The 12,551-nt window shown below is 26.5% G+C and overlaps 1 protein-coding gene across 2 annotated transcripts in view; it reads right to left on the minus strand.

The window, feature by feature from the left end:
* Window positions 1–12,551, minus strand: part of LOC107163285 (sodium/potassium/calcium exchanger 5-like) — a 44,838-nt gene that overhangs the window by 13,905 nt on the left and 18,382 nt on the right. For both annotated transcript variants that reach the window (XM_089224409.1, XM_089224410.1), the window contains exons 2-3: window positions 2,374–2,595; window positions 893–1,297 (exon numbers count right to left, since the gene is read on the minus strand). In XM_089224409.1, the coding sequence (XP_089080535.1) occupies window positions 893–1,297; window positions 2,374–2,595 (627 nt within the window). The remainder of the gene's footprint in view (window positions 1–892; window positions 1,298–2,373; window positions 2,596–12,551) is intronic.

Below are 12,551 nucleotides of genomic sequence, written 5' to 3' on the forward strand. Positions count from 1 at the left end.
GTGTTAAAGTGAATAATTAGGATGGGTGATGTATACCGACCACCATAATGTATAAATATACTAATATAATATGTAGTTGCAGCTTATGACGATATGGTGACAATGTGGATGTAAGTATAATGTTTACAAGTAAAATGTAAATTAAAGCATATTGAAGCATGTCTATATTCCCATTTTATCATTGAATAATAGTATTTGTTTAGGTTCTATTATTAGTCGGGAAATTTTAATAAGTTTAATAATTTTTAAATATTTTATGTATAATAAAATGTAGGTGTAACAGGTTCTAAAATTATACACTCATGAACAGGGCCGTAATTAGGGGGGAGTTACAGGGTGCTGCCCCGGGCGGCTGATTAGGAGATGGTGGCTAATTTTTTTATAATTTAAATTTGTATTTTGTATAATGATTAATGAGGCGTATTTTATTTTTGTTGCTGTATTCAACATTCTATGTATACATAAATATTATCATTGTGCAATTTGTGCTTAGAATAAAACAACTCAGAAATATTATTATTAGTTATATCTTATATAGACTTCCATTTCACGATGGATCCAACTAAATTCTGAATTGCTATAAAAATAATTTATTCAACATATTTTATATTCATGATAGGAAATTATAGCCCCTCATTACAAAAATATAGTGTTTTTGATACTCCATATTAAACGCACCGTGAAAGTATGGGATAGGTGAAGGCTATATGTATGTATAGCATATTAAAAGCTTAAAATTTCCAAATATTAGAATTTAAACAATTTCTATTAAATTAAAGGATAAAATGGTAATGTATGACATTTTCAAATTGATATGTTTATCATATTATTACGTATAGATATGTTAAAACCAAATAAGTATGACTGCTGTACCAAAATTGAAATTACTTACAAGATCGGAACGAATTTTTGTTTTTCAACTTTTTGGCAGCAGTCCTGAGCTTTCCTTGCATAAACATCAACAGGAAGTACCCAAAGTACATGAACAGCAGAAACAGTGCCTCGTACCACATGACCACGTCGTCGACTACAATGATGGCCAGCGCAATGATCGACACTAAGTAGACGCCACTATCCCGGAGCAGCGGCCACTTTTCTAACGTGATGGCTTTCCTGGCGGCTAGGCCAGCACACGCCGATACGCCTAGTGTGTTGTAAATGGCACTGCCTACCACCGTTCCCACCCCGAGGTCAGATTCCGTTAGGAACGTTCCGATGACGCTGACGAAAAGTTCCGGCGCGCACGTGGCTGTCGCCATGAACGTCGCTCCCGCCACGTCCGGCGAGATGCCTAAGTCTACAAAAAACAAGTATGCAGAAAAATTTAATAATATTACTCATTAAACTTTAACTTTACTCGTACAGGATTTTGGTCACTAAATAGAAATTTCGAGTTGCTAATTTTAAATGATTTCTCAAATCTAAATTTTCAATAATAAAGTATTTCAATCATTTCAATAATCAATTTTATAGGTTGGCAAGTCTTAAGTCAAACTTCTTAAATTGTTTAATCATAATCTAACTGAAAACTTTGAAACTAATTTTGACCGTCAAATTCTGTTTGCATGATCTTTATTTGCCAAAAAATGAATAAATCCCTTGAAAAAAAATTGCCAAAAAACGGGTGTCTGGTAATATTCTGGTAGAGTAGAAAAGTTTCCATGCCATTATATGATGTACATTATATACAGCCTACAATGCTACAAATAATAATATTGTTATAAGTTATAACTTATTGTAAGTACCTAACCTAACCTAAACAGTAGGTAACAATATATTGAGAATTCTGACGTAATGAAATAGATACAAAAAAATAATAATAATATAGGTATCTGTTTCATTGCGTATTGTATAACTACATCTCTGTAACTGTTTGTAACAATTGATTTTGCAGTTTGGACGATTCGTTCGATTCAAAACAATACGCAGATTTTTTAAAAATATACTTGCGTTTGTTTGAAATTATTTATGCGATAAATTTATAGTGAGCTAAAGAACTAAACAGAACTATAAAAGCATAAACGGTAGGAGTGAAATTTATTTAATTTATAATACCTACCGGTCATTTTTATTGCGTGTTGCATAATGTGTATGAATATTTATATAGTTAATAGGTGTTAATATCATATAAAGTAACATACTTGGAAGTTTAATACTATTATAGTACCTATATATATGATAGCTGTATACGAAACTAATATTAAAGTTTAGCTGAGATTTTTCCTAAAATTAAGTAGTGATCAATAACCTCAAAAACTTTTTCGCATTTTTTTACTACATACTGATAACATTATATTTGACACCTTATAAAAATCTGCAATATATTACAATCTATTTTTTTGCTATAGATGAAATAGTATGTATATGACGTACCTAAACATATGCAAAACACTGACGGTAGGAAATAATCATTGCAGACGAATGCTATGAAAACGAATCCATAAAAAGCCACCAAGAAGTGAAAAACAACAGCGCCGTGACGTCTTTGGTCGTCAGTGAAAAAGTCCGGGGGAAAATCATCGATGGAACGACTGACATTTTCACATTTGACAGTACTGCTATTACTGAACTCGATGCTGGAACTCGTATCATTCCCTGAAAAAAAAAATTATGGATGATAAAACAAATGCAGGTATGATATTTCCTCGTTGTATTCCGCGGTTTATTTTTTATATATTATTGTATTTTATTAACGTAATGTTATATAATATATTATCTTCTTATATTGCATATATATTATTCTTAACTGCACCATAGGCGCACATAGGGTGTGAATTTAGGGGGTGCTGAAATAATTTATAGTACACAGACCCGTGGGGAGCGAAGCCCCCCACTACACCACCCTAATACTATAATAATTGCATTGCAATAATTATAAATTTTATTAAAAATAAAAATAAATATTTTGTAATTATATTACAAGTTATAATAACATGTAATCATTAATTATTAATGTTAGACAAGATTTAATTTTCTGTTTGATATTGCAAATGTTTGCAATATAATTCCCCCCTCTATTTTATTGGTAAGATCACTCTCAATGCTAAGCGTAGATATCTTGGTAAATCTTTCTATCTTTCTTGGCCGATATTGGTGCGTAACCAGTTTTTCAATCTACGCATAGCTGAGAAAGAGCGTTCACACGTTGACGAAGAAATTGGAATTGTTATTCCCAATAGCTTACAAACATTTGGAAACGAACTTTTATAACATTGATTTTTCATGCCTTCTATATAAAGCTGGCTGGTAGACTATTCATTAAAACCATCATTTCTGCTGATAAACTAACTGTTGATATTTTCAAAATATCCTGATATACATAGACAGATTTATATAATAATATTTCAAAAGATATGACTATGTAATAAATATTTTAAATAGTTTATGCGGTACTAATTTTAAACCTGGGAGTGCTAAGCACCCCCAAGCACCCCCCCCCCCCTATGTGCGCCTATGAACTGCACACACATATCTATCATGTTTATACACAATTATTTTTTCTTTGTAAATGGAGTGTTTTCTGTAAATAAATATCTATAGGCTTTAACAGGCATGTCAAAAACTAATCGTATCAAATATTTTTATTGGAGTCTTTTGCAGTCATGTGGTGAGCAAAAAAAGAACCAGAGCTTAATGGCATCAACATTTTTTTGTTGGCTTTAAATAAAACTAAGATTTTATTATTTAAAAATAATTTTTAATTATGGTATTATTGCGGTAGCAACTAACAATCAGGTAACCAACCTTATTAATTTTTTTTTGAATTTGAATTTGAATCGCATTGATTATCAAAGAAAAAAAGTCTTATTTGTATAGTTGCCATAACAATAAAATAGGTACTCATAAAGAAGAAAATTCATTCACTGTTATTGGTTTTAAATTTCAACACAGAAACCTATTGAATTAAGTGGTAACTAAAAAAAAAAAAAAAAAATTAAAAATAAAATAATAAAATAAATTTCAAAGCCCGAACTCAAATTTTCTGAGGTTCTGTCACTGGACAGTCTCCTCTTCATGTGTGACATGTCTTCTTTAAATCACTCATCATTGTTACTTATTGTTTTATGTGTAAACTGATTGTAATAAATTTTTAATAAAAAAAAAAAAAAAAAAAAAAAAACTAAAAAAAATGTTGACACCATTTTCCAGGTCCGGTTGTTAGTGGTCATTACCGGTACTATATTCAACTTATTTCTATGTTACAAACTACCGATTAAGCGATTAATGTTTCAAAACATTTCGGTTACCGGTAATCGATATTCAATCGGTTTTCTAAAAAAGTTGTGTTACACCTACAAATGTATTATGATTTATTAATAATTTTAAGAAGTTATCAATAAATAAACTATCATAAAGCTAGGTACGAACTTAATATTATTTATGTAGCTAATTAAATTTTTTCGTTATTTAGAATAACCAATCTATACCTTAGGAGGCTTAGGGAAACAATAGGATTTTGTGGTTGAGTACATATAAATTAATTTTAATAATTGATTACAATTAAAATAATTAAATATTACAGGGTATATATTTTATGATTTGAGAAGTCATCTAATTGATGGAACTCACTAATTGATTTTTTTTTATCGGTTGATTATCCCTAGGGTTCAGGTATTGCTGTATTATGCATATTCTTTAATAATGACTACAGAATAATCTAAGTAAGATACACATTTGTTTTAAGATATAATGGATTGAAATACAAAAGTTTAGTTTGCATATTTTACCGTTTTTTAGGCAAAACGCATATTTGAAAAATTTAGGCAATTTAATTGTTATTTATAGTACATTTGCACATTTTTCATTTTATGTTAGGTAAATTTATTTTGAAGGTTAACATTATTTATTTACTTTCATACTTTCGGTCAATATATCGAACATACACAGTAATAATAAATAAATATATTTTTATCAATTTACTAATAAATAATAATTTAATGTTTATTGCTGTCAAAAAAAAAAAATATTCTAATTTAAATAAATAAAAGTTTTAATGGCAATTAAAAAAATGTTGAGTTGCATATTTTCGTCCATATTTCGGTTATTTTAAGTGCATATATTTGCATGAATATTTCCTATAATTTGCGTGTAATAAGTTCCGAACCCTAATTATCACATTATACCACGGTAACCATGTTATACCGGATAAGTTAACTTTTGACCGTTTGGTTACCGTTTTTGTAAATAAAAGTAATAATTTAAAAAAAAAAAGATAAAATGTTAGGTACAATTATAGATCAATAGATCATACACTCATACACTATATGTATTGTATATTTGATCTAAGGGTACCTACAATAAATATATTATTGTATTGAATTTTGATGCACACATAATAATAGCCCACGGTACGGAGGCATACGATTATCAAAAAAACGACACGACACGATGTAAGTGTGAACCACCTTTAACGTTTTATGTTAACTGAAAGATCGTTACGGTGAACGAATTTAGGTTCTCGAAATTCCGGGAAATTACCGGTTCCAAGCCCTGGTGTAATACGGCAAACAAGACGGAAAGTGTGTTACGTCTTCATTTTTTAACTTTTTTTTTCCTCCAAAAACCTAATTTACTATTGAAAGGTCTTGACATCGTCATTAATGCTTTATACAATTTGAACTTTTCCTTGCAAATTTTAATTTTAATTTGGTAGTTGCTTTGTTCGGCAGTGAATCATATTACACATCTTGTAACTACCTACGCTGGATCCGGAATAGTCTTGTGCTTCCTATATTTTATTTTATATTTTTGATTATATGTGCCTTAGTTCATACGAGTATTGATCACTTTTAAATTACAGTATACAATATTATACGGGTACAATATAGCACTGTCCTTATCATACATAATTATGATGTTTATACTTGATTGTAGGTATAACTTAAATAATTAAAAAAAAAATCGTACATTACCATACAACCGGTCTAATAATAATAATAATAATAATAATAATATTGATTCCCCACAAAAATTTATCCACTTATTATATTCATACTAAAAACCAGGTTAAGTGGTGTTTAAATAAGTATAATAAGTAATAAACAAACAAGTTTTTTTAAAACGATTATTACTATTGCATATGACAAACGTAGGTATCTCAGTACTTGCATACATGATCTTAATTAAAACGCTAAGGTATATTGATATATTATTAAATATAAATCTTTAAATCGACACGTCAACCTTCAATCATTATTCGCAAATTATTAAATATTAAAATATCTTTATACTAATACTTATACCTGTATAATGCAATCAAAATGTCTAAGTAATGTTAAATAGTATACAGTGAAAACCATCAAACTTTATGTTTTAGAATTAAAAGTTGAAACAGGTAGTATCAGGTACCAGTGGATAATAATAATACGCGTATATTGTTTAGAAAATTAAATATAACCATGACTTCAGGCTAATAACCCTTGTTGTCGAAGCCTCAAACACAATAAAAAAAAAGAAAAAAAAAACAAAGACTTAAGTACTTAGTGATGAAAAATAGTAAACAATATGATTTTGTTTTAGAATACCTTCAAAATATGGAAAAATAATATATATTTTCAAAAACGATAATGCTTTTCACGATAATGACTGTTTAGTGTCTACTTTAAAAAAAAAACACCCTGCATATTTTATATAATATATCATATTATTTTACGTATAGACTGATATTTTTTTTTTTAAGGTCATATGCATGACAATAATATCAGAATTTTCAAGTTTATTTGTAGCATTAATACTTAATTATATATTATTATAATATGAACTATGTAGTATGTGTTTCAAATGGTCGATAATATTTACTGGACCGACAATGTTTGTGAGCATTTAAATTACAAATATTTATTACAACAATAATTAACCCGTGAGACCTATACATATCGAGTATATATTTATGGCCGATATGTAGCGCAATTAAGAAGGAGAATTTAATTTATTTTAGACAGTGAAATCATTAAATAATAAGTATCTACTATAAATGTATTTTAATTATAATTATTGATTTTCAAGACTTTCTAGGTTCCAGAGTATCACTGAGGGGAGGTCAACCTAAAAAAAAATCTTAGTTATATGATTTAAAAAAATTATGAAACTGACCATTACGTACTGTTAAATAAAATATACCTAGAGCAATAAAAAACGTATTATTCAAGAATTCATGAGTAAGTAGGTATTTAATATCATATGAAATATTTTTTTTAATATTCTTATTAAGTAATTTAAAATCTAATTTCTTATAATATGTCAACTTTATCAACCATTTTATTTTTCAATTTTTGATGTATTATTGCAATATGAAATCGAAACTTTTATAATAACAGATTCCATGATAGGTTTCTATAAGTTGTAACCATTATAAACAAAGAGTTGAGAGTTCTAAGAAAATTTCACGATCAAAGATTAAATTTAAATGAACATGTGATTATTATTTGTTTTTGCTATAAAATTTAAGTTAATGAACACATGCTTCTTAAATATAAAGTACAGCTACATAATATGAAAAGAATATTTTATTTTTGCTACTATCCTAAGAGGCAATAAAAATGAACACATTTCACCATCATAAAATATGTTGTTTTATTAATCTATATTATTATTTATTCGTAATAGCATATTATACATTAAATATTAATATATTATATATACACTAAACCTACAAGTATAAATATTGTTTATTAAATATTATTGATATTGAATTGCATTATTTGTTTTGATATTCATATCGTTATAATAATGCAGGTTTTCTTATAATATATACGTACAATAAAGTCAAAAACATAAAAGTATTAAGTATGATTTATTATATTGTTTATAAACTGAAATTTACAGAAGTAGATCTGTGATATTGTAATATATTTAAAATTTTAAAGTCGATAGGTTGTTTATGTTATTATTACATCTTTCCATCAATAGTTTTTTGCTTGATTTAATTAAATCAAAAATTTGTTTCAGTTTGTTATTTTTTTTTTAAATTTTAAGAGCATAGTATTTGTCTTTAGTAACTCATTTTATTTCTTATTGGTTCCACCACAGAATAGATTAAATTTTAATTTATTAATTTATTCTGTGGTGGCACTATGGTACTTTATTATACTAAAGTCTAAACCATAAATTTTGGAATATAGTTTCTGAGTGGAGTGAGGTTTGGTTATGTATTAGATTCTGAGCAAAGCGAAGAATGTATTGATTTTACCATGATGTGTGTGTTTTTTTTTTCTGTCATCACGTTTTGGGGCAGTGCAGTAAAAATGCTTCGATTTTCGACTTCAGTACTTTGTTAGATTAGAAAGTGAATCTAGTTGGTACTTTGGAGGGGTCAAAATTAAAAAATTCTCAACATTTTTCTAGATAATCGGGATGAACAAACTAAAAATTAAGGAAAAAACGGGAATTTTTACGCACAATCAGTTTTCAACAAAATCAATTTAGGTTTTTGATGAAACTTTAAAATAAATCACAATAGATACATGAAATTTTCATGATAGTTTTCATTTCCTATATGTATATTTTACCCACCATGCAGTTTTCAAATTTTCAACAAATTTTTGACTTAAGTTGAATTATTTATATAGGCATATGCAATTTTCAATAATTATTAGTTTTAGATTCTGAACACTTCGTTCATCACTTCGATGAATGTATTGATTTTACATTGATGTGTGTTTTTTTCATTTTCACAAAATATGTAAAGAACACGTCTGAACACAAAAATTCGCAAATTATTATACCTAAGCTAGAAATTCATAGAAAAATTTCTTTTTAAATCTAAGATTTTAAATTTTAATACAAGATTTCTTACAAGTTTGTCAACCTTTATCATAAAATAAATATTCACCAGATATTCAAATTATATTTTTATAAGCATTTGAAATTTAAATTTTTACAACATTGGATTTTCACTAGATTTCTCATTTAGCGACTTTCTTATTTTGGCGAAACTCTAAAACAAATGACCGCAGTTACTGGACATTTTCACTGAATGTTTAAATAGGAATTTTCTATATTTGATAATTTGATAAAATTTTCAAAATATTTTGAATAGTTTTGAATTGTTTACTGACATTTTAATTTTTCAACTTTTTTTTCTATTAATGTCAATAAAATTTTAGTGGTTGGGTCAAAAAGCTTCAAAATTTAATATAAAGCTTCCAACATATTGTTTAAATAGCAGTTGAAAAATATTAAAAATACATAGGCACGAATTTTTTTTTATAAGCATTTAAAGTTCAAATTTTGACTAAATACGTAAAAATTACGGCAATGTTCAAATTATTTTAGATAGAAATTCATAAAAAATTTTCTTTTTAAATCTAAGATTTGAAAATTTAATTCAAGATTCCTTATAAGTTTGTCTACCTTTGTCAAAAAAAAAAAAAAAAATGCCCAATGGAAAGTCAAATATTTTAATGAGTATTAATAATAAGTAATAATAATCTATAATATATCCTAGACAGATAAACCGCCTTCCCTCAGATCGTTTTTCGCATACAATATGGTATATCATTGGATTCAAATTTAATTCCATCCATTAGAGTAACCCACTTGTAACCTACTGTTCAGCAGAACGATATCCACTTTCCCGCTTTTTTTTATTTGTGTCTGTGACTCTGTGTACATGATAAGAAGTCAAAAAAATGCTTTGATTTTCAACTTCAGTATCTTTTTTAAATTGTTTTATTTTATTTTGTGATTTTGTTTATTCCGTGATGGGAGTGTGAAACAGTATGAGATAAATCAGTTGGATGAAAAATGATATTGATGTTTGAATTATAAATTTATTTATTTTTTGTTAAATTACCTATATATTTCAAACATTTTGATCATGTGATATTTTAGATTAATAGCAGTTTTGTAAGATGGAAACAATTAATTACTATTAAATGAAAGTTTCGAGTTGAGTCACTGTATTATAGGATTTTTATACATATCAATAGTTATGTAAGCTATATATTTTAATATATTAATTTAATTATATAACGAGTTTATATTGTAAATGTAACAATTAATGCGCACTCGCGAAATAAATTCGTGTGTTGTTCAATCGGTGGTCAAACACGTACTGCCTACAATAATATTATAACAGCCGAATCAAACAGTAAAACATATGATTACCAATATGAATTTTATGAATGAAAAACGTACAGGTAATAAGTGTAATTTATGAACATATTAGGAACGTATTTTTATAAACATTGAACTTATTAATACTACCGAACATATACAGGTACTAAAATAATTACCATTCTATTAAAATGCAAAAAACTAGTTAGGTCAATATTTCTTAATGATTTAGATCGGATTATTGGATAGAGTACCTTTATATACCGTAGTGAGATGTATCTACGTAATTTAATATATTATGTGTTAATGTTATTATAATATGATGCATAATGGCTTATGGCTGTGGAATAGATTAATAATAATGAATAATGATTGTCTGGACATAATTATTATGTTAAATGTAACAATTTTTTTTTCATGTAGGTCATGATATTTTGTACGAATTTGATACATAATTTCTTGCAGATAGGTGGATAAGTAGATCTAAGCGGAACAGGGAAGTTATCAACTATATCCGTATAACAATGAATGACAAGTGGTTTTTTTAAATCTTTTAAAGTTATTTTCAGAAAATCATCTCATAATAGTGATTGGGTGTTATCTAATTACTTAAATAACCTAGAAATTCAAGTTATATTTTAAAATTAATTAATCATTATAAGACTTTATGGTTTTCTTATACTACCTACTATGTTAAAGTACCTAATGCTAATTTTTAATGTATATAGTTTTTATTTTAGGTAACGATAAACATAAACCAGTAATAGTATAATACCATAAACTACCTATGTAAATTAATACTCTTATAGTTTCGAATATATACGAATATTATTCTAAATAATGAAACCATAATATTACTTAAATTATAAAATATAATACCTGTTTATCGTTTCAGTACAAAGTATATATTTCTAAGAAGCTAAATGTTTTAGACCAAGTAAACTACTTTAATGTTCATTCTTGCTAAAGTATAAAGGTTTCATCATTACTATATAACTATATAGTATAGATAATATTTCAATATTTTATAGGCATTGATAAGATTGAACTAAATATAAACAACTTTTGATGCTTTTTGTTTGATATCGATAGTAATGATTGATGACTGTGAATTTCAAAGTATTTTAAAATTAAATTGGATAGTGCCATCAAGTTTTACTTTATTGACACGTAAATAAATTTTATTTTATAGATGTATCCAGTATTCACGTATAGTAGAGCTACCTATTTAACAATATTGTAGTCATATAATAAATAGGTATACTCATCCGATACGACAATAAAGCTTAAAATAACCATTCAGTATCCAATATAACTTAAAGACTTAAAATAATACAATTTTTAACCGATTGATTTTAGCTTAACATTACTATGACGATAAATCGATAACGTTTGATGATGATAAAATAATTTCTTTTTTATCGTTCTTGATTTTAAATGTTTTTGAAATTGTTTTCCTTCTATATTATTATTTTATCTATTTTATTTTAATAAAGTTAACACTACTAAAAGTCTGAAAAATAACCATTGGAATATTCTAAGAGTAAAAAATATAATAAAATGATAATATGTTTTTATAAAATCAGCAATGTACTAATATTAAATTACGTTGTATATCTTTTTAAAATAAATATTAATATAATATGTAAATATACTAATAGATAATGTACTGTTACATCCAATGGCCATAGATGCCGCGGATAGTTGTTTAATAAAAAAAAAAAATGTACTAATAACTACAGTCATGTAATTAAGGTGGGTAATTACTAACTATGATGACAACGAACTACACGACAGACACGACGGATATTATTCAATAAGTCCAGAGAGATTAAAGTAAATAAACTAATGAAACAAAAGTTTTATCATATAACGTAATTGGTGTAAAAAGAATAGAACAAAAAATGTATAAGTAAGGTACATAATTTAATTAAACAAAAGTTTAATACAAATTAACAAACGTGATATTTATCATGTACTTTAACATAGGTAGGTGTACAATAAATTATGAATAACTTTCAACGGTACCTATCTAAAAAAAAAAAAAACTATAAAACAAATTAAACAATTACGGTGACTTTATTATACTACATATTATACTACAATTAATAATGACGCAAGAAATTATTTATTTTTGTTACATAAATTATTAAATCTCAGTATGTACTTAATATTTACTTCCAAATACAACTAACCTATTTGGAATAGTTTTTAATTTATTATGTGTACTTTTACAAATAATATAAAGCTAGCTATTTAGTATATATGAAATTTTCCAACAGAGTTTTATGGAAACGCATAGTTTAATTATTATTAAATTCAGTAGAATTAAGTATAAAATGTTTTACAAAATAAACAAATATACTTTGAGTTGGGAGCCAGCACCTAAAGGTTTTATAGTTCAGCCTGTATTAAAAATTAAAACTTCTGTATGCCTCCCAAATTTAACAAACAAACGCTTTAGGTTCAAATTTTAACGTATATTATTAAATTAT

Source organism: Diuraphis noxia, unplaced genomic scaffold, assembly GCF_037042655.1.
Source record: "Diuraphis noxia isolate RWA-SAM2 unplaced genomic scaffold, SU_Dnox_SAM2 contig0003, whole genome shotgun sequence".
NCBI classification, from domain to species: Eukaryota; Metazoa; Arthropoda; class Insecta; order Hemiptera; family Aphididae; genus Diuraphis; species Diuraphis noxia.